The sequence below is a fragment of the Eleginops maclovinus genome, chromosome 8, assembly GCF_036324505.1.
Source record: "Eleginops maclovinus isolate JMC-PN-2008 ecotype Puerto Natales chromosome 8, JC_Emac_rtc_rv5, whole genome shotgun sequence".
NCBI classification, from domain to species: domain Eukaryota; kingdom Metazoa; phylum Chordata; class Actinopteri; order Perciformes; family Eleginopidae; genus Eleginops; species Eleginops maclovinus.
In genome coordinates this window covers 12,286,097-12,307,593 of record NC_086356.1, presented here as the reverse complement: position 1 = coordinate 12,307,593, position 21,497 = coordinate 12,286,097, and the positions used below count along the sequence as shown (strand labels likewise).

General features: G+C 38.7%; 3 protein-coding genes across 3 annotated transcripts; 1 reads left to right on the top strand and 2 right to left on the bottom strand.

Moving 5' to 3' along the window:
• Window positions 1-850: 850 nt before the first annotated feature.
• On the bottom strand, window positions 851-3,066 carry tmem141 (transmembrane protein 141). The gene is made up of 5 exons (XM_063888863.1): window positions 2,879-3,066; window positions 2,632-2,698; window positions 1,552-1,635; window positions 1,341-1,451; window positions 851-1,072 (listed from the first exon to the last, which is right to left on the bottom strand). The coding sequence occupies exons 1-5, from the start codon at window positions 2,930-2,932 to the stop codon at window positions 1,011-1,013; spliced, it is 378 nt and encodes a 125-aa protein (XP_063744933.1). The 5' UTR covers window positions 2,933-3,066; the 3' UTR covers window positions 851-1,010.
• A 2,228-nt stretch (window positions 3,067-5,294) lies between these two features.
• zmynd19 (zinc finger, MYND-type containing 19) lies at window positions 5,295-11,646 on the bottom strand. The gene is made up of 6 exons (XM_063889130.1): window positions 11,294-11,646; window positions 9,662-9,721; window positions 9,444-9,550; window positions 8,136-8,276; window positions 7,685-7,865; window positions 5,295-6,927 (listed from the first exon to the last, which is right to left on the bottom strand). The coding sequence occupies exons 1-6, from the start codon at window positions 11,342-11,344 to the stop codon at window positions 6,784-6,786; spliced, it is 684 nt and encodes a 227-aa protein (XP_063745200.1). The 5' UTR covers window positions 11,345-11,646; the 3' UTR covers window positions 5,295-6,783.
• A 2,186-nt stretch (window positions 11,647-13,832) lies between these two features.
• On the top strand, window positions 13,833-21,314 carry bspry (B-box and SPRY domain containing). The gene is made up of 8 exons (XM_063890049.1): window positions 13,833-13,870; window positions 14,153-14,276; window positions 15,152-15,574; window positions 16,223-16,321; window positions 18,470-18,700; window positions 18,849-18,874; window positions 18,966-19,090; window positions 20,061-21,314. The coding sequence occupies exons 1-8, from the start codon at window positions 13,833-13,835 to the stop codon at window positions 20,594-20,596; spliced, it is 1,602 nt and encodes a 533-aa protein (XP_063746119.1). The 3' UTR covers window positions 20,597-21,314.
• Window positions 21,315-21,497: the final 183 nt, after the last annotated feature.

The window sequence follows — 21,497 nt, the reverse complement described above, 5'->3', positions numbered from 1 at the left end:
AAATGTGGATATTTGCCAGAACAGATCAGCACTGTGCCACATATGATGCTGAGTCCAGAATGTCTCTATGGGGAGGTGTGTAATACATTTCTATTCTCACTTATATTATCAATATTCTCCCTGTTCAGGTTTTTTCTCATCTTTGCAATTCCAACGAGGCACATTAGGCTTTACTAACCCTGTACGGGAAATGACTGGCCACTTTCATTATAGAGATTCAGAGTTTGTTCATAGTATTGTTTTTTTAGCTTTGAATATTTCTGGGATTTTTATTACTACACATCGACTTCGGAGGGTCCTTTTCTTGCTTGCTTCATGATGCTTAGTTAAGAGTTATTTGGCTGTTACAACATTGCAAATTGTCCTTGGTATTCATGAAATATAGTTGACTTTGGACTCTTAATTTGAATGTCATTATTTTGGATTGAGGACAAATTGCTGCAGAAGAAGTGTCACAATTATAATTTTATACTGCTACTGGTTTCTACTACCTTCATCATATAAATTACAATATTTAGTCATAAAATATTCTAATGTTCAAATATTTAAAAGAATGAATCATTAATCGATGATCTCAAGAACAGAGAGACTGGTCACTTACCGGTTTGGTTAAACTAACAGTAATCCAATAAGGTACAAAATGACAACTAGTGGTTGGTTTTGGCAGTGCAGTGTTAATTTTGTTGCATGTCAAACAAACACATCCAAAAAATAATACCAGATCACAAGCTTAACGCTGGATTCCTCCTAAAAACCCACACTGATTCCTGACCTATGATTCGGGAAATACATCTGTTTATCCACACAGTAATGCTGTTATGAAATACAGAAGCTCCACAAACTCTGGAAATTGACTTTCATTTGATGTATTGAAGAGAAAACCCCAATAAATACAATATGTACCATCTCACAACCAGCACTTTATCAAAGTCTATCATTTTCTTAATATATAGTACATTTTCTAAACATGTGTGGTTATATACAGTAGATTCACAAGTGTGTTAATATGTTCAGTCCATCACGTCACCATATTTTGTCTTCTCAGGTGCTTTTGAGACCTCTGGTTCAGACACTGAAAGATAAACACAGGGAGAGACAAATATAAAGACATTAAAGTCTGCAAACTGCCTTCATTTGGTTTATTATTACTGATGAAAAGAGCTGGCATAGATGTTGTTGAGATAAAATCAGTTTACTTCCATAAAATGCTGACGCCTGCCTACTTAAACATGATCCAACAAAACAAGGCAGTTCACTCCTCAAACACACCTAAGTTTCATAACCTTCAGTATGAGCCAAGAGGGATGTTGAGCAGGTCTGTGTCCACACAATGAACTCACCCTGCGGAGGAGATCTGTCCGGGACTTTTCCTGTTTCCATTAAGATCCAGAGGTCTGTGCATTTCTGCGTTTCCCAGCGAGTCACAGCATAACTCCCTACTGAAGACCCCACTGAGGGAGAAAGAGAGGACAGGTTAGAGATATCGGTGGCAAGATAGGAGTTACAGTCTTGTGTGCTAAACTTTTTTAAGGAGCAGGTTTAATTTCTCACGTATTGAAACGAGCAGGTTCCACTGTAGAGGATAAGGGAGCTTCTTCTGGAGGATACTCTGAATGGCAAATAAACAGCCAGCACCTGTATAAGCAACAAATGACACATCTCAATGGCATCTCTTTTTGGGCTGTCCGCTCTGATTTGACTAATCCATTGTTTTTGAGCTAAGATTTTGGAGTTGATTGCCAAATTGCCCATTTCTAAGAAAAACATGAGAAATATCTAGTAAACAAACAGTTTAAAGTTTAGGTTTTGCATGATACTTTGTAAAGTACAATAGCTGCCCACTGCTCCTAAAACTAGGATGGGTTAAATGCAGAGGACACATTTCACTGTGTGTGCTCTGCTGTGTGCATGTGTGTGAATAATAAAGATTCTTCTAACCTTCACCTGATTTAGTCACGATGAACACTTGACGTTTATGTGACTCATTCAGTATTCATAACACTCCTTGCTAACATTATCATCCTGCACATAAAGGTTTAAGTTTTCACCTGCTTAAGATCCAAGGAGGATCAAAACATTGTCCATTGTGTTGAAGAATAATTAAGGCAGCCATTACTCCTTTTTCTATGCTAATTACAACTAAACGAGCATCTGCATGTGATGTTTTTATACCTTCCTCATATAAGATAGATGTAACTATCTTTATATTCAAAGAAATTCAAGATTTAAGTAAATCTAAACTTATATTAATAAACGTTATTACTTTATGTTGAGTTCAGTTTGCACCATGTAAAACGGTGCCATTACCAATACCAGAAATATTTGCAGATTATAGCTCCCTCCCATGGTAAACATTGGTAAAAAAAAAAAAAAAAAAAGAAGAAATTGTCGGTAGTTTTATTTGTGAAATAACTTCTTATTCTGTGTTAATCTATAGACATGTAGGAATTTACCCAGGTAAAATATAATCATAGATTTGTGAGGTTCAGGGACTGATTTAGGAACACTAAAATAACCACTGGCATAAAGGAAATAATCCAATATAATGTGAATAGAATAGAGTATAAATGTTTTATTTCCGTGGTTATAATACATTTTTTCTTTTTAATTGGAAAAAAAAACAAAACTTACCAAGTACAAAGGTACTGGTCCCCTTCATGAAGGCACCAGACTGACAGGCAGCATAACTCTGCAAACCCTGTAACACCGAAGTGACAACAAACACACAGCTTTTACTACACGGTTTAAAAACAGGTATATGCTATGACACAATAGAAAAGGGACAATATGTGCAGCAGTTTATTCACTGGACAGTCTGTGCCCTCCAGAGATCCTCAGGCTGCAGAAATTAGAAAAGAAGATAAACACAAAAACCCACCGGATGTTTCGCTGACACCGCATCGTCCACTCTGGTGAGACCGATATTAACCATTTTGTTGACAGTGATGAAGCTGCAGGTTAGACAGAAATTATCATTAGCTCATGCTGCTGAACCTTTACACATAACCCTTCTGTTATAAAACTTCCGTACTGCAAACCAAAAAATCCAGAAAGAGGGAGTAACAGCTGTTTGTATGAAGTACTAGCGACGCCTAACGGGGAGGAGGTAGTACTGCAATTTCTCGCAAACCTTAAAATGACAGGCAACAAAAACAGCACATATTAATAAAGGGATACTCATCAAAGAGTTAGTCTCTGTGTACCCTGAAAGCTCTAAACTGGAGAAAAATCAAAGTGCACAGATCCTTCATGTAAAAGATTGAAGTCATTCTGTCAGTGATATCATTTGAAGCAAAGATGCATCGTCAGTAATATTTGTAAGCATAACAAAGGATGAATATATTCTCCAAAAGGGTATAATAATGATTATTCTGGTTGGGTACAAAACATTATAAAAACATAATATTACATTAAAATAACATGTTGAGATTGAACTTTTGAGTTTAAATAAGCTTTTTAAGACTGAATATAAAGTCTTGTTCATGTTTAGGTATATTTTTTCTTAAAGACACCAACAAATAAATAAATGTTGTAAACTACATTTCATCTATCATGAGTGATTCCATACTATAATACTGTATATATTTGACCAATAACATGCTTGCAAATAATTGTTAACTTTTACCTACATTGGCATTACCTTTAAGACCCAGGTAACAAACTAAAATTGGTGTTTCAATGAAGTCATCACAGTATTCTGTCTTGTGGCCCCAGGATAACAGCAGGGCCTGCCGACCCCTCTGTTGAACCCTGACACCACACTGACCTCAAGATGTAGAAGAGAAAGAGAGAAAGAAGGAGAAAACCCAGAAGATGGAGAGAAGCCAACTAAGTAACAACACAGAGGCTTAAATTACCACCCATCTGTTTCTTGTTACACAGGACCAAGAAGAAAGAATAGATGGACTGCAAAGATACACGTTTTAAAACCACAGAGTTGAAGAAAGGACTAATACATTTTAAAGAAATTAAACCTTTACACAAATATACTAGAAATAAAATGTTTAAGGGGATCATGCCCTATGGCTGTTGTAATATCATGTAAAAGTATCTCATAAACAACTTGTGATTGTTTTAATTTCTCAAATAGTTATTTTAAAAAAGCTTTATTTAAAGAGCACTTCATACAAGAGTTTAAACTGGAAGTGCTTCACAAAGCAATGGGAGGTCAAGGTCCAAGGGATGTGCAGATTAGAACAAAAAGGATAATACTTTACTTTATCATCTATGAAGCGTTTAAAGACCGTCTGAAAGCATTTCCTATAAGGCTTATAACAAGCTATACGGTTATTGTAGGCAAATGCAACAACATAAATGCATCAGTTAACTTCTTTACCTTCTCTTGTAGGCACCCACAAATTTAAATGTTAAGAAATAAAAATCGCAACAGCTATAAGAAAATCTCAATATTTCACATTTTAACACGAAATCCTTTTACATTGCTTTTATTACTAAACGACTTCCCGTGTTCAGATCATTTCCTACATAACGATTAAAACTACAGATATTTCCACCTTGTGCACGAGCATCAATGAATGGTAAACAGGTAGAGGTTCATTTTTATTTATTATCATTTTACATTGGAAAAGCAACAATCAGTTATCCCCCCCCCCCCCCTCCCAACTTTACTTCCGTTCACATATTGTAGCTCTTTTATTTCTAGATGATTAATGTTTATATTCTTACAAAACAAAGATTTCAGACACAATCTGTACACTCCAAATCCAAATCAAACCCCTCCCTTTCGACCCATCGATGACAAATAAGCTAACATGGGAGCCAAATCTTTAGTGCAGTGTTGAAAACCTGTTCGCACACACATACAAAATAAACAATCAACGAGTCGCATGTACATCTGTGAGTTACATGCTTACTAACTGTCTGGACTCCTCAACTAAGACACAGGAGGAGACATTAAGCAGGTGCTCATTGTAGGAAATACAAGGAAGGCAGGCGATTAAGGATAAATTTGACACGGAACAAATTTCACTTTGACGTGGTTCCAAATTGAGATGGTTCAGATCATAAAACCACTTTGCAAAGTGAAACACTCCCAAAAAGTTGTGTAAAGGGGGGAATTCAAGTTTTATGCTCCAACACGTCTCTCACATGGAAGATTTTTAGAGACAATGACGGTGTGCAGTGTTTTCATGGAAAATCTGGAAGGGCAACACTGAGGAGGACTAATTTATTCATTTAGGATCAGGAAAGAAAAACAACAATCAAGTAACGGGTTTGAAATGTTCAAGCCCCCCCCCTTCCTGCCCAAAACGATGTGACATAAAAAGGTCCCATATTGTCCATTTTTTATAACGTTTGCCTTCAAATATCACCAGGACAAAAACATGTTTCACAATCAAATGTTTAAATAAATATAGCTCCATTGATAGAATTTCTTTAAAAAAAATAACCCATAGAGCAAACTCTCACACAAGAAGCTGCCACCCTCCCCGGCACACGCATACCATGACCCTGCAGGTGCAAAAAGACAGGATGTCTGTTAAAAACCAGCAAAATAAGACTGACTGGAGGGATTTAAACCAGATACACGAGTGCCAAACTACGGGGCATAGTAGACTTTGGTAGAGATAACCATCAGAAAAGAAAGTCAGAGAGAGATGGATACTGTTTGTCTGGAGAACAATAAATTATTATGTTGTGATAAACAAGCAAGCAATTTCTCATACGGTGACCAACAAACGTGTTGGATCATAACAAAGACAAGAACTTTTAAACACCCAGAACTGCTTTTTAAATACCAGCTGGAAAATTTGGAAATATCTGAAAGAAAACAAAAATGAAATCCAGTTTCTTACTAACGTGGTACCAAAAGTCGCATTAAATTGATAGAAAAATAAAAAAAACTCATGGGGAGAGAACTTTGTAGAGAAAAATGTATGCCTTTATTTGGCAGCTACTTTACTATATAACAGTGAAGAGATTTTAACCGACCAATTCGTGTGTAATATGGCCCCTTATGAAGACAAAAGCCATACACTAAACCTGCCCATAATAATAACAACCAATGCTGAGCATTTCAATGTCCTTCAGTACACACTGGCAGCACATACACATACACATACACATATACACACACACACACACACACACACACATACATACACACTCAATACTGGTAGTGTGATTCAATCAGTGAAATATATCTGATGAGTGTCAGCTGAGTGGGGGAGTATGACGGACAGGGAGGCGGCTAAGGTGTTGATGACTGTGAAGAAGCAGCCCTGTGCACCGGAGAGGGAGCAATACAGTGAGAAGGTCCATGTCCCGTTGTACCAGCTGAATGACCGGGGTCCCCCGTTTGCACAGACGTCCCCACACCCAGCTGCTGGCTGGAGGAACTAAAGTGGATGACGACAAGTATCCATGTTGTGGTCCAAAGAAGCTTGTCCAGTTCATTGACAAGAACTTTCCCACCCCCCCACGCATACAAAATCCATAGCAGCAGGTAGAGCTCGAGGGTCTCCCTCCTCGAGAAATCATGAAAAAAAATAATACCATTCCCCGTCATCCAGCAAGCAAGCTATGGAGAATAACAGTTCTGGGAAGTGGCAGATGTCTTTTTGCTTTTACTCTCCTTCCCCTCCTCCATCTTCTTACCGCCTGAACCCATCAATCAATCCAGCTACCAACCTAGTCCTCTGTCGTTAGTCTCTTGTCAGCAATTTCCCCCAGTTTGCTCTTCATCCCTGCTCCCATCCCATGAGTCTAACCCTTCCCTCTCCTGTTCTCCCTCCTCCCTACCCAGGCGAGGATGAGGGCAGATCATCGCTCGGGCTCCGACTCCAGGGCCAGTACCCGCTTGCGCTCGCGACACTGCTTCTTGTGGGCGGGCCAGTCCCTTTGTTGGCACTGGGAACCGCAGTAGCGCGCCACCTGGCAGCGGCCGCAGATGTTGAACTCCCGGAGCTGCGGAGAGAAGGGTCACACGTTAATGTTTGGCTCTGGGCTTTTCTGTCTCATGCACTGGTACAGTACTTGGGTTAAAAAATGTGCTGTATTTTCTTTTTTACAAAGGGTACCTACACATTTTCCAAAGTCCAACTCAGGCATTTTCTAAACTTTCCCAACACCGTAGCAGTGTGGTACACAACGTTTCAGATCATTGCAATTTCAAACATTTTCACGCTTTTTCTTTTATCTGAGCAATTTTCAAATATAAAGCCAAATTAAAATAATAATAAGAAGAAGAAGAAGAAGAAGAAGATATTAAGCATAGTCAGGGTTTTATACAGGTGCTTCGGAAATCCTTAAAAAGGCTTGGATTTGAATTTTCAAGGCATCCCTCCTACATCATCCCTGATTAATTTCAAAAAGTGATTTTTTTTTGTGATCAAAATGAGTTTTCATAATCATTCTCATTATTATATAACCAAAATCTTCTTCATTGTCAGGAGGAAAATGTTTTGGGAAATTTTAACAACACGTTAAATTTGAAACACTAAATGATGGCTTACATTTGGTAGTTGGTCAAATGCGAGGGTCTTCCTCATTTCAAGTGTTAATAGTAAAAATAAACACAATTTAGATTGGAAGGGAACATTTTGTAGTTTTCATTTTTTCCTCTAATAACATAAATTAAATGTCATTCAAAAACAAATAACAGTAAATAGATTCAAATCTGACAACAATATCATGCATGTGTAACAAAAAGTCCAGTGCATACCCTCCTCTCGATGAGTGAACAAGGAGGATAATGACACTCGTAGTAAGTGCAGGAGCACTCCTCTTCCTCCACCAGCTCCCCGTTAGCGTTGTAGTAGCGTGTGCGGCTCAGCTCCAGATACTGCTCCTCCACCGGGTCGGCCGGTACCTGTTGGATGGCCAGCCAGTACAGAGACTGCTCTCTGCACAGGTGAGAGAACATGGGGAGAATCGTAAGGCCTCGTAACAATAAATATTGATGAATTAGCTGTAAGAAACCGTATATGATGGGGCAATTGCTTATATCTATTTTCTAAACTGCAGGTATAGAACACATGCCTTGCTATGGCCTCAAAGAATTAGACTGGCTGTGCCTACAAACACAACATCCAGCACGTGCAGTACTCTATGTTCCTACACAGAGATATAAATCATAATTCAGTCACTTCCAAAAAGTACAGCTGTAGTCTTACCTCTGTTTGCTGGAAATCTCCTCCGGCTTGGGGCTCCAGCCCACTGGCACCAGTCGTAGGTTGTCTAACCTGTTGTCCACGGTCACAGAGTTGATGTGGATGACTTGAAAGCTGGGGGCGATGCCTCCTCTGTGCTTCTCCCTGGATCAAGACAAGTATCAGATAATAAGTCAACCAGTATCTTACCAGTTACAAAATAACAGCAGTCATTCCAGCAGTCTGGAGTCTTTGACTATGTAGTGGCTCATTCTTGTAGGATATTTAAAACATTATCAGGGCTGTGCTTCTTGAATCACATGTTAAAACCCGTCCAATTAAAACTCTGCAGGCTTTGATTTCTTTGCCTTCCTTTGGCTGATTTATTTACTTCTTTCATAAACTTAAACAAACATGAGGTCAAAGACTGTACCTGCGCTGAACACATTTTTGCTCCAGGCTCAGTCCCAACCCTTCCTTGTATAACAGCTGATTGATCACAATAAATCCAAACTATTCTCAGAATATTTCATTTAATACAAATTCATGAATCGAAAGAATATATTAAGACTTAAATTAATTAGAAAATATTTCATTTATAATCAAAACAGAAAAGGGCTCATTAGGGTGACATCCACTGATGTAGATGTGCTGGGAGATGTCCTTTGCTGCATGTCGGCTTCTTCCTTGTTTTAATAACAATTTGGTAATTAGATATAAGGGGTTTTATACTTTATACTTACTCTAGGTATTAAAACAAATATGTGTAGCTCATAATACTTAAGATAAAGACCAATAACAAGTGAATGTTAATGCCAAACTTTTGAGAGAACATGTGCTGGTCCACTAGTCCTTTTTTAATAAAGCTTTACTGATACAAGCATGGAAAAGTTTCTGAAGGACAGAGTCAGCTACGAAGAACCAGCCTGCACAGGGAAATAGATAAAAATACAGTTTCTTGAGATAAAAAAGCACAGCTGGTGCATCCCTAGGTTGTCCAAGGTTTCAATGGCTGCTGTAAAGTGCCCTCTTTAGCAATCATCTTGCAAATGTAACAGTTTTAGATCAGGCTCTTTCAAGTTTGGGTTTATTATGAGTCTTAACCCCAGACCCTCCAACAGAAAAGAAATCCTTTGCATATCACATTGCATGTTAGATGCTTTTATCCAAAGCAACTTACATACACTCATTTAAGTGGACAATCCCCACAGGAGCAACTTGGGGTGAAGTGTCTGGCCCAAGTGGGGATAAAAACCTGTGCTACTCTGATCCGATGATCAACGCACAAGTCCACTGCGCCACAGCCTATATATATATGAACAAATTACTTACCAGAGCAGCTCATGCAAAGGCCTTCCTGCCCAGCGGCCTTTGCCAATGTCAAAAGCATAGGCAAAGATTTTGGCTCCATTGCCATCTGCATCTACCTCCATGCGCGCCTGGAACAGAGACAAATATCCTTTTAAAAAATTGATAAAAATCTGAGAACGCAATATCAGCAATATTTGTATTAAAAAATGCAAACGTGTAGCTGGATACTAATTGATTACCTCAAACGCGTAGTTTTCCACAAGCGGTATGTCCTGTTCATCAATCAGTGTATATTTTGTCTGAAATTAAAGAATGGAGAGAAAATATTTGTATGTTAGACAACCACAGCTAACACAGTAGCAGCCATCTTTTGGAGGCTTTACATGAAACCCAATGTGTAAAACAATATGAGAAAAACCAATTCAAATCATTTAAAAAAGGTATTCACAAAATGCCATTTCAGTACAATTTATTTAAATAATCACATATCAAATACATTTTCTTTTTATCAGCAAACTATTCAATTGAATCTGGGATTTAGCAATAGCTTTCAGCCAATTTAAAATGTAGCAACAAGCTTTGTGTCCTTTTGTTAGCTGTCCAACATGAAAAATAAATTATTTCCAAATGAGGCTTTAGTTTATATTTATGCATGTTAGTATTCTGTACAGACGTGCAAAATTTTTAGGAGGTTACTACAGTAACAAATGATTAGCAGTTGCAGGTATGTTTGAAGTCATATTTTGGACCTACAGGTGACAGCTGAAACACAGACATAACTGTAAAAGTACACGTCATCACGAGAATAAGCCTCAGCTGTTTTGATCCAACGTCAAATCAACCACTTAAGGGCCCGATATGTTGCATATTGATAAATTTAAAAAAAGGAGCATCAGAGCCTCGTGTTGATCTTTATACCCGAGCACCTCTGTAGGAAGGAGGGGAGTTCCTGAAATGCACGTGACAAGATACTAACACAGTAGCTCCACGCTACACAGAGCATGGTACACCTCAGCACAGGGTGGTGGTGTCCACATACCATAAGGTTTAAACATGCAATGTGACACTTGTCTCGACTGCCAGTCCATTGTTAACAGGAGTGACTTTGTAAATAAGGTGTGTGACTCCTGACTGCAGCTTTCTCACTCAGCAGGTGGGTAACTGATTCCTCAGATACAACTAAAAAGGCTCTGGACTCTTGAGTGTCTTGTGACACGAACAGCCAGGAACGTGATCATTATTCAGCCACAGTTTAACGCCACATCAGTGTTGAATAGTAATTATGCAACTAAAACAACAAAAAAACATGTACGTTTTCGGACACAGGTGTGGAATAAGTGTGCTATCCTAGCTTCGTCACGTTGCACAAAAGAAATCAGTTGATGGAGCATAGCAATGGCTTCCTCATTAGCAGACACTTCACCGTGTAATCCAAATAACACAGTTAGCGTGGCAGTGCTAACAGTAACACCGACCGTTAAAAAAAGAAAACACGCACCGTCGGAAAGAAAAAACAACCGCCATCTCCATTCCACCCAACACCGGTAACGAACAGATACGACCCGCTGTGTTTACATGTGTGTTATTATTCCACTGTTTAACGCCAGATAACAGTAACCCGCTACATGCTAGTTAGCGTTAGCTTCGAAAGGTACAGAAGATCAGTCTGCCTCGGCCGGCTCCTCTAAGCCGAGCATTGCAAGTAAAATCACTAACGTTGTGCTACTCCTGCTAAGGTAATGGGTTGATAACCATTAACGCTGTTCATCAGCATAGACCCGTCACCGCGGAACACATTTTCCATCGCCTTTTGTGGTACCCGCGGGCCCTCCTCTCCCGGCCGCACATGGCAGTTCTGGGATTCAGCTCACCTTCCCGGCCACACGGCCGAGCCGCACGATCCCCAGCTTGAAGTCCGACATCAGGAGGACGGGCGGCGGAGACACGCAGAGGATCCAACCGAACCGGTGTTCAGGTTTAAAGGTCGCCGGGGCAGCCCCTCAGCCCCGCTGCGATGCCAGTGTGGGTGAACTGGTTGTGTGTTCGCCCTGACTCCGGGTCTCTCCCGCAGCAGCCTAGCCTCGGTGACACACCGATGCTGCTGCTGGCGCAGGAAAGCCGAGCTGTTGGGGGCGGGAAGGGAAAAGCCACCAGTGATACGGTCCAATCGGACTTGGCGTTACGTTTTCTCTCATACGTAGCGTCCGATGATGTCGTCCAACAGAAAACGAATATTTTTTACGACTGCCTGTTTCAGGTATTACGTCATTACACTCTCGTGACCACTTCCAGATTTTTTCGCGGGAAATGTTTGACGGATGGGTATTGGCCAGTGGTAAACACGGTTTAACAAAACACATTTGTCAAACTGTTGCTTAAGCCACATGGTCTTAATTATTATTATTTGATGTCTATTTATAATATCTTACTCACCTCAAAATAATGTGCTACTTTAATGGATGCCAATCCCAAAGCTATGTTGATGGTATTTAGGGGAGGCACTGAACTACTCCCATCCTTCACCTATAATGACACTATAAAGGAAGATTTATTTTATAAACTTTCAACTGAAGAAAAACAATGTGCTGTCCCGTAAATAATTATTTGCAATGAATAACAAATGGCATTAATATGAATTGCTTCTTTGTGGTTTGACAATGAAACACCCATATAGGCCTACTTAGTTTAACATCTTGAATCGGAAGTTATGATGATTATTATTCTTATGATTTTATATATTTTTGAAACTTTGACTGAATTTACAAAAGTTTTTTTTTATTTATATTTGCACAACGTCATTGTAATGAAGGCTGAAATCCATGTGCTGAGCAGGGGTAGCCTAATAATAATAATGGCATGTCTCTCTTTGAGTTTGGAATCCAGTTCCTTTTATAGATCCATGCCTTTTACTCATCTGCTGAGCTGTGTTTGACGTCAAAACATTTGCTGCTAAATTGGCTTGATAATGCAAGACCATTGAGTATTGTAGCCTATATGCTGTACATCAGTGTCACATCCTTCCTGTTACTACTGTCAAAGCAAAAAGAAAGATATCATTCTAGAATGACAGACCCTTTTGGAAAGACATTTTAACTTAACCTGCAATTTATATTTCCTCAAATTTAAAGGAATGTACGATTTATTATTTGTATCCCAACGCTCTGATGCTTACAGGGTTTATCCTAATTTTGATCGCTTAAAAATGATCTTAAGGGCCGTACACACTATCAGCAGCATTTTCTTGCAGTTAGCTAAGCAGATGAGCACTCTCTAGGGATCAGGATCTGTATCACAGAAAATGTAGAAGATTTTCAGAAGAATAATTCAAATTTCTGAAAAAAAATGTAGACTGGGCTATTTGTAACCATTACATAAAATGATATACCTTTTCACAGTGCCCTTACACTTTCCCTACACCAGACTTTTGTTTTTATTGAAAAACAGCATTTTTACTGAAGAAATGTTTTCAATCATTAATGATGATCAGCAGTGTTTCCCCAATAAATCTTATTCCAATCATATAAGGCAAAAATGTACTTTAGTTAATGAGTGTATTAGTGTATTGAAAAGTCAAACATATGAATGTAATGTTAGTTCTTCAAGAAGAATATGCTTTGGTATGTTAAAGCAGTTTCCGTGTGCAATCTCAATGTGATTATTATGTGTTATTGTTTTTCCCTTTTTACGAACAGTAGTCCATCAGCTCTTTCTTCCACAACAAACTTATTACACAGGAAGAGTTGATATAAAGCATGCATTGCTTGTGTTACTAGTTCATCCCAATACAAAAAAAGCTTTTAATGTTGGAAACGATAGCAGTCCTGTCCTTTGCTGTTCCCATTTTAGGTGAAATGTGTGGAAGATCCTTGTCTGAGTCCGAAGGCACCACTTTTTTCTCTCAATCACCCCTATCGAGTTACTCACACACATGGAGCTGGGAGGTGTATCATTTCCTTTTGTTGGTTTGAATTTCTTGAGATTTGATCTGTTTCCCTCCAAACTCATGCTTTAACAAAACTCTTTCTTTCTAAAGCTTAGTTTTTAAAAGTAATGGTATCGAAAAGGATAGAAACTCATGCAAAGCCTTTTACTCCCCTAATATTTAAACCAATTGTCTTAATTTTTCTTTTCACAGCGTTAAAAGTAAGTTAAAAGGAAACTTGTATTAGTTGTATTTACTGACGAAAGCAAGAATGCTAAAATAGGCAACTGGATTTTATAGCAATTATTCACAATGTTAAATAAAATAAATATATTTGGAAATGATATTCCAATAAAATAAAGATATTCAGTTAGCACAAGGACTCAAGAATGGATTATTGCACATTGATTATTTTTGTTTCACACAATAAACTGTAAGAGACAGTTTATACTTTGTCTAGTTGACAGTTCGTTTAAAAAGACACTTACATGGTTACAGCACCCGTGTGGGCCTACATGGAAGTCAGGTCTTTTTGTGTAGTCCTATAAGGATAACAATAGCTTGTCAAATTATACGGCCTAATCATATTGTTAACAGTAAAAATAATTTAGGATTATCAACTGGAAATGTTAGTCAATGTTGTGGATACACCCTACTGTTGCTTTATAAATGGAAACATATCCTGAGATGCTGGTTGCAACCAAAACCAACTCCCTGCACAATCATTTTAAATGAAAGGGCCTGGCCATCGATGAAACAGACCATCTTTCTAAAGAACATTTGTTGTTATTGTCTTTGAATTCATTAGCTTTTCCAGACAGTGGGTGTTACTCACTATATTGCTAAACAGAGCTGTCTTCGAGGTGTGGCTGCACCTGATCTCTGGGCACACACATGATGTTTATCCATCACACTTCTCCGCCCTGGAAAAGGTGATTATCTTCGCCCAAAGTTTTTTGCTCAAAAGTATGTACATAGTAAAGTAAGCAACTTCTAAATTAAATGACTCAACTAAAAGTCAAACAACAAGAACAATCCCTGCCTGGATGACATGTTTCCCAACCTTTAGTTTAATTGTTTTAATAATTCTTAGGTTATATTCGTTTAGAGTTCTGATGTCTAATGTGAACATTGTACATTATGAACAAACACAATTAAGAAAGAAATTCCATTTTTTGTTTGATGTAAATAGTTTGTGAAGAGTCTTGTCAGATGAAGTTACAGAAGAATACATTTAATTGTATCAATTGGGTTATAACATAACAACTAGAGACGAGGGCAAAAACATTCCTAATATTACAGTGGGGCATTTAATCCACTGTTTAGGAAAGTGTTTTTTAATTATCAGACAATGTTTTCTGATATTCAAAAATGTCAATCCTTGTGTATGTATTTTTCTTTAAACCTGTTACTGATTTTAACACATCAGAATGTTTTATCACTTTGGTTTATTTGCAGACATCATTAGTGCAAACATTGGACTTAAACACAGACTAAATAAACAAGAGCAAATAATCTAAATGTATTGGCCAATGTTTTCAATACAAAATGTAATTGTAAGGTGGCCAAACAGATAAAAAGAAGGGGTGAGAAACTGGACATTTAAGAAGGTTTTAAAGAATGAAAGGTTTATTGGGATTTATTATGCAACAACACAATTCTAAAACGGTTATAAGCTAACGCCCAAATCCAACAACAGAGAACCAGCAGAGCAGAAACCTTTTTTCCCTCTCTCAGCTCTGACCTCTGATGTCCGTGTTACTTCCGTGTTCTGCTCACCTGTTCCACCTGTATTACTGCGCCGCAGGTTACTGTAGGTGCGTCTCCAGCTCTGCCGGTGCACCTGCTGCGTTATTCTGCCATGACCGAGGAACTCATAACCTGCGAGTTAACATCCCCGTCTTCACCGACTGGCTCGGAGAACACTTTGGATGTTGCGAAAAGTAAGCCGATGGATTTAGAGCAGCCTATTTTCTCCGTGTTGAGCGGCGGTGGGAAGCAGCAGCAGCAGCCGGCGGATGGGGACACCACGGTGACACCGGCTGCGAAAACCGCGGACATGGAGTCCGGGATCTTCTCCGGGGAATGTGAGATGTGTGTGCAGCATGAGTCCGAGTTGGACTGGTTCTGTGGCACAGAGCAAAGACTCATCTGCTCCCACTGTGCTGTCGTGGGCCCCTGCAACGGACACACTGTGACCCCTGTGGCCACCAGAGTAACCGCAGTCAGGGTGAGTGAACTGCGGATACTGGATTAATGTCAGTTTTTTAATGTATTGCCTGAGTTTTGGCGTAGATTTAATTATATTAGCTTAAGACATGTGAAAGGTAAATATGTTTTCTTTATGGGGATTACTTCAGGGTTAGATATAGCCCAGGAATGTTACTTTCACTTTGTTTGAATGTTTGTTTAAAACCTTTTTATTTCTATTTGCTGTTCGACAGTTTTAAATAATTGTCCTCATCTGGATTAGAAAATATCCATCGATTTCTCTTTTAACATAATTTCATGAAAGATTGGATTTGTCCTACTTTTTCCCCCTACTTCCTCCTACATTCACTCACTATGTTGAGGATTATATCTGTTATTAAGATATAAGGACTGACAGAAAAATGTGGAAAATTGTTCTGACAAATTTGACAATGTAAGTAATTGTTTATTGGGTGTGCCACAGTTTGCATGTATTTTTTCTAGCTGATTCTTATGCATGGTATTTGAAAAGACAGGATTTTCTTGTTGTGTCTCCTCCAGTTGATGAGTGTGTGCGTGTGTGTGTGTGTGTGTGTGTGTGTGTGTGTGTGTGTGTGTGTGTGTGTGTGTGTGTGTGTGTGTGTGTGTGTGTGTGTGTGTGTGTGTGTGTGTGTGTGTGTTTCAACAGAACCATCTGGTAGATGTGTGTGAGAAAATGCAGCTGCAGGCTCTGAGGATTGAGAGGTTTATCGAGCAGACGCTGACAGCCAAAGAGCAAAAGCTTCAGGTGAGAAACCTGTGATCCCCACCCAATCAACCACACACTTATGATCACACTCTCGGGGGGACAACCTCAACACTGATACACATTATCCAGTAAAGCCTACACTGTTTCACAAGCAGCCTACAGTGATTTGGTGTTGGCTGGCTCGGCTTTATGAAAAGTCCCATGTGACAAACTGCGCAGACACGTGTTGAGTTTTATGTATGTGGAACCTACTGACTGATTTCTTCTGAATAATTGCTCAATCTAAAGTCAAAACAAAGTTTTAAAAAATAGCATCATCCTCACCCAAATTGCTTGTTCAGCCTGATCAACTGTTACAAACCCCAAATATTAGGATTTCAATTATGTAATAAACGATAGAAACTGAAATCCTGCAAATTTGAGAAGCTTGAATCCGTGAATGATTGACATTTTAGCCTGAGAGATCGCATAATTGATTTTGGAATATTGTATTGTATCAGCTCATTTGTACCTGTGAAACCGATATTGTCACACATCAGAATTGAAAAAAATGGCATCATCCTGTGATAAAAACATTCATATTACAACGATTTCATGTTAAATTCATAGTTCTTAGGAATACAACTGTAGGTGTTTTGTATAACAGACTTTACACTGACTTTGTCTCTAACTATTATAACAGTAAGCGATTCACATATTCTAATCCAAACAGGTATAACACTTTGCAGTTGTAAATGCTTGAGTAAGAGAGAACAAAAACACAGTATGTTTACTAGGCATGTATAACTCCGCTGATTCAGCCTATTGAACACCACCATGTGACAAAACAAAGGTTGCCTCTTTCAGTGCACCCTTATTTATTAACCTCCCTGAACACAATGGGTGTCTCAAGTCTTCAGAGGCTCGGCCATGCAGTTTTCTAGGTAACAAGTTAACACTAGAAAATCAAACAAAGGCAGGTAAGACAAATACGTAGAGGCCTTATCTGAGCAAGAATCAAGTCCCCAAACAAATGTGTTTCTGTAACAACATTGTACACATTTATTCTGTGAAAACAAAGCATAGGATTCAAAATCTGGTCAGTGAATCTTTGGAGCTGTTTGTGTTTGTTTAAGGTCAAACATGGGAAGTCATTGTGTGGTGTCATTACCTCTATGTTTTATGGGCGCCCACTGTCAATCATTTGGCGGCTTGTGTGCACAGAAACATGGGCAGGGGCTCTATTATCCTGATGTTTCCTTATGTTTGATTAATTGGATACTGTGCTTTATGACAACCACTTTCTGTCCCTAAAGTCCACACTGAAAGAGGAAAACAGTGTTAAATGATCCCTGCCACCTAAGACCACTTGCAGACAGAATTGCAGCTCGATAGGCTGATACCAAAAGAGCATTTAAAAATTCAGTTAAGGGTTTGGAGGCTTATTAAAGGCTGCTTCCTTACCCAGATGTGCTTAACCTGTCTCTCTTTTTAGGTATATAACTGAATGTAATCGCAGACTTTGTGTTTTCTTATATGATAAATGGTTTTGCATGTGTGTTGTTTTAGACACCTGTTGCTGATGTCTTTTCCAGGACTTCCTTAGAAAAATAGATTTTTACCTATTTCTTTTATAGATTTAATACCAGTACTAACCTGCTTAAATAAAGTGTTTTTGTTTTCAAAAGTCCCACAATGTCACTACTACTACTAAGTACCTACATTTAAGGCAAGACTGTATCAACAAAAATCAAAACTAAAATAAACAAAGGCACATGACTCATCTTTACTCATCTCTCCAAATAAGTAATTCTAGATGTTCATCAATGGAAAGACCCAGAGTCGTGAACAAATTAGATGTACTTCTTTATTAACAGCAGGGCGGGTTGATTGACTTATATTGCCTGCGGGTTTGTGCTCTGACAACGTGTAATGGTCCTTTTTCACAGATTATTTGAGATTAATCAGTTTGTTGAAAATATGTTTTAATGCATGATTTAAGCATGTAATCATGTCACAAACTTTGAAGATTTTTTATAAAACTGGAGTCATTACAAATGTGCATGAGAACCTTAAAAGTTCAATTAAACCTATGTTATACACTCCCATTTAATGATTTAGTTGTGCAATCAGACCAAAAAACATGTCATTTTCTCCTCCTCCACCAGAAGTCTTACATTTATTATTTTCTGCTCTCTGTTGGCGTAGGTAGGGGCAAACAGGGCAAGGGAACATATCCTGGCTCAGGTCATCGCAGCGCGTGAAGCCCTGGAGGAAGAGGAGCAGCGTCTCCTGGAGGAGGTGCAGAAAGAGGAGGAGCGGGTGGAGCAGTGCCTCCTCACCCAGAGAGCCCACTGGAGCAAGGCTTTGGCAAATCTGACGCAAACACGCTCCAGCCTGGTGCACACACTGACGCACACTTCGGACGCACAACTGGTGGTGAGAGACAAGAACATTTTTGTTCAGGGATGACTGGGGAATTTTTTTGAGAAATAGAAGAACTTCTTCTTTAATTAAGTGTAACCTGATACTGGTCCTTGATTTCTGTAATGCCCCGAAGACTTATCACTCTCTTCCTGTCTGTCAGACGAGTGTCCAGGAGATAGCTGAGAGGTAATCTTTCACACTCAACATTGCTTGTGCATATTTCTTTCTTTCTCAGCACATACCAGAAAGGTAAAAAATGTTCTTCTCTATTTGTCAGGGTGGAGGCGGCGGATGGGGTTGGGGAGCCCTGTGACACAGAGCAGCTCAACCTGAACTCAGCCTGCAGCGACAGCAAGTTGCTGAGAGGCCTGTGGGCCACTGCAGTGCTGCTGGGGCCAAACGGTTAGTACTTATTGAATCTTCATGAAAACCTGACAGATCTATCAGGATCATTGCCTTCAACTATAATAGCCATTAGCATTACTGCCAATAGGTCTCACACTAAATCAGATTCTCTAGTCCCATTTATTGTGGCTCAAATTACCCAATATCAACTTCATTAGCAAAAAATGGAAAATTAATCTGTACTTTGTGTTTGTTGTTGTGCATTTGTTTTGGCAAATAAATCACACTTAAAATACAACTGTATTAAGGTGGACACAGAAACCAAAAGTACATAAAGAAATGAATGGAAAAATATATAGGCCCTGAATTATTTACACATAATTTAATATTTAATTTAAGTTTTACTTGTACTCCTACTGCAGGATTGTTAATAGCTGAAAATGAATTGCATCTATTATTTTTTAATCATTTAAATATTCAACAACAAATCAAAGACCTTTTTCACAGCAGGTTTTGACTTGTCATAGTAGACAAAGCCCAGGTGTAATAATTGTGTTATTACCATCGTGCTATTCCCCCAATGATAACATTTCTACTCAGAAAAAATATCGATTGCTTTCTTTAAACTATGCTATATACTTGTGTTTCACTATAGACAATTGTGAATATACATTTTCTGTATATTTTGCACACAGAACTTTGTTAACTTGTGTTGTTGTCAGTAGCTCTAGAAATATATTGTTCAAATCAGTAATATACATTATTCTGATATATATTTTTCCCTAGCTGGAAACAACAGTGATTGTTTGGGGCCTGGAAGGTTTTTGTGTAACTGAGCAGGTGTTGAAATAAAGTGAAGAAATAGTGCAGGTAAATAAATAAAGAAGCATATAAAACATACATTCAATTACTGGTTTTTTGGTATATTGAAAAACACATGTTTATTTATCAAGCCATTTATTTGTTTACCTGCTTCTGGCCTCTATAGGCTTCTGACCGTTAATCCACATGTTTCTTCTTCCCACAGCTTATGGATCATTTTATCTAAAGTTTGATGAGCGAACAGTAAGTCCTCTCCTGTCCCTCTCTGATGACTTCTACACTTTGACCTTCTCCAACAAAAAACATCGCCAATCGCTGCCCTACGACCCGGCACGCTTCGACTGCTGGCCCAACGCTCTGGGCTCTCTGTCCATGTCCTCTGGTACCCACAGCTGGGTGGTGGATGTTGGGGAAAGCGGCGCCTTCAAGGTGGGGGTCTGCTACACCTCTCTGGAGCGCAAAGGCTCAGGGAACGAGGCTCGGCTTGGGTACAACAGCCAGTCCTGGGTGCTGTCTCACTACGACGGGGACTATTCCTTCTGCCATGCGGGGAGGAAGGAGCCCCTGCAGGTGGTGAGGAGACCCCAGAGGATTGGCCTGCTGCTGGACTGGCCCAGTGGGACACTGTTATTTTACGAACCAGACTCCAGCGCTGTGCTGCACTCGGTAACACACCTTTTCAACGCCCCGCTGCTGCCCGCGTTTGCCGTGACAGACCGCAGTATCACCATTCTGCACTGACACCCAGCCAAAAGACTTAATGACCTCAAACATGTGAAGATATTCTCCAATGTAAATATGATCCTCCATCTGTGCAGTTAGGAAAAGGTGTGAATTTGTATTTATTTTATTATTAGATGCTGATTCTATTTTGTACTGTTTTTAACAATTTAATAGATTTTAATTTCGAAATAATCATATCATTTAACTTCATATGTAAAACTTATTATAAACTAGTCCTGTAACAGTATTTTGTATGACTGACAAACGATGGCAGTGTTTTTTAGTTTTAATGTTCTCTTGCCTCAGTTTGTGTAATATAGACTCTTCATAGAAAGAAAAAAAAAATGACACTGGTTGATTCAGGACTGTTTATAATGTAACTCACAACAGAAATATTTTGTTATGATGTTACTACATATGCTCAGTAAACCAGTTAACAGCTGAAAAGCCCACATTTGTTCTTTTATGCAAGAGCAGAGTTTTATTTTGGCAAAGTAAGTATAGTCAAATTGTAACATCAGCGTACCTGAATGGACTGGGCAGGAACACAAGATATGTCAATAGAACTAAAAAAGAAAGTACTTATATGTTTATTATTACAAGTATAAATATAAATACCCCAAAGTGAAAATGGAGTAAATCTATTAGAAGTCCTTGATTGAAAATGTTATTCAAGTTAAGATATGTTGGCATAATCAGGAAATAGACTTTAAATAATAAAATAAGCAGAAATGTGTCCTTTTTGTCTTTTATAATCACTCAGAGGTTAAAGTGACATCTTCCAAAGAAAAAAATCTTATTTCTTTAAGTTACCAAAGCTGTCTAATATTTGAAGTGAGGAACAATAACTACATGTTTTAATATGCTTCCCTCCGAAATAAAATGAAGTAATAAAATGAACATACTCAAGTTAAGTGCA

Excerpts from the sequence above, each read along its gene's own strand:
- zmynd19 (XM_063889130.1), bottom strand. The coding sequence starts at position 11,344 with ATGTCGGACTTCAAGCTGGGGATCGTGCGGCTCGGCCGTGTGGCCGGG. Across the intron at positions 9,551-9,661 it reads TGGAAAACTACGCGTTTGAG|GCGCGCATGGAGGTAGATGC; the intron begins GTAATCAATTAG and ends TCTCTGTTCCAG. Across the intron at positions 6,928-7,684 it reads GTTCACTCATCGAGAGGAGG|CTCCGGGAGTTCAACATCTG; the intron begins GTATGCACTGGA and ends TTCTCTCCGCAG.
- tmem141 (XM_063888863.1), bottom strand. The coding sequence starts at position 2,932 with ATGGTTAATATCGGTCTCACCAGAGTGGACGATGCGGTGTCAGCGAAA. Across the intron at positions 2,699-2,878 it reads CGGTGTCAGCGAAACATCCG|GGTTTGCAGAGTTATGCTGC; the intron begins GTGGGTTTTTGT and ends TCGGTGTTACAG. Across the intron at positions 1,452-1,551 it reads GAACCTGCTCGTTTCAATAC|TGGGGTCTTCAGTAGGGAGT; the intron begins GTGAGAAATTAA and ends TTTCTCCCTCAG.
- bspry (XM_063890049.1), top strand. The coding sequence starts at position 13,833 with ATGGTTACAGCACCCGTGTGGGCCTACATGGAAGTCAG. Across the intron at positions 13,871-14,152 it reads TGGGCCTACATGGAAGTCAG|CTTTTCCAGACAGTGGGTGT; the intron begins GTCTTTTTGTGT and ends TGAATTCATTAG. Across the intron at positions 14,277-15,151 it reads ACTTCTCCGCCCTGGAAAAG|GTTACTGTAGGTGCGTCTCC; the intron begins GTGATTATCTTC and ends ACTGCGCCGCAG.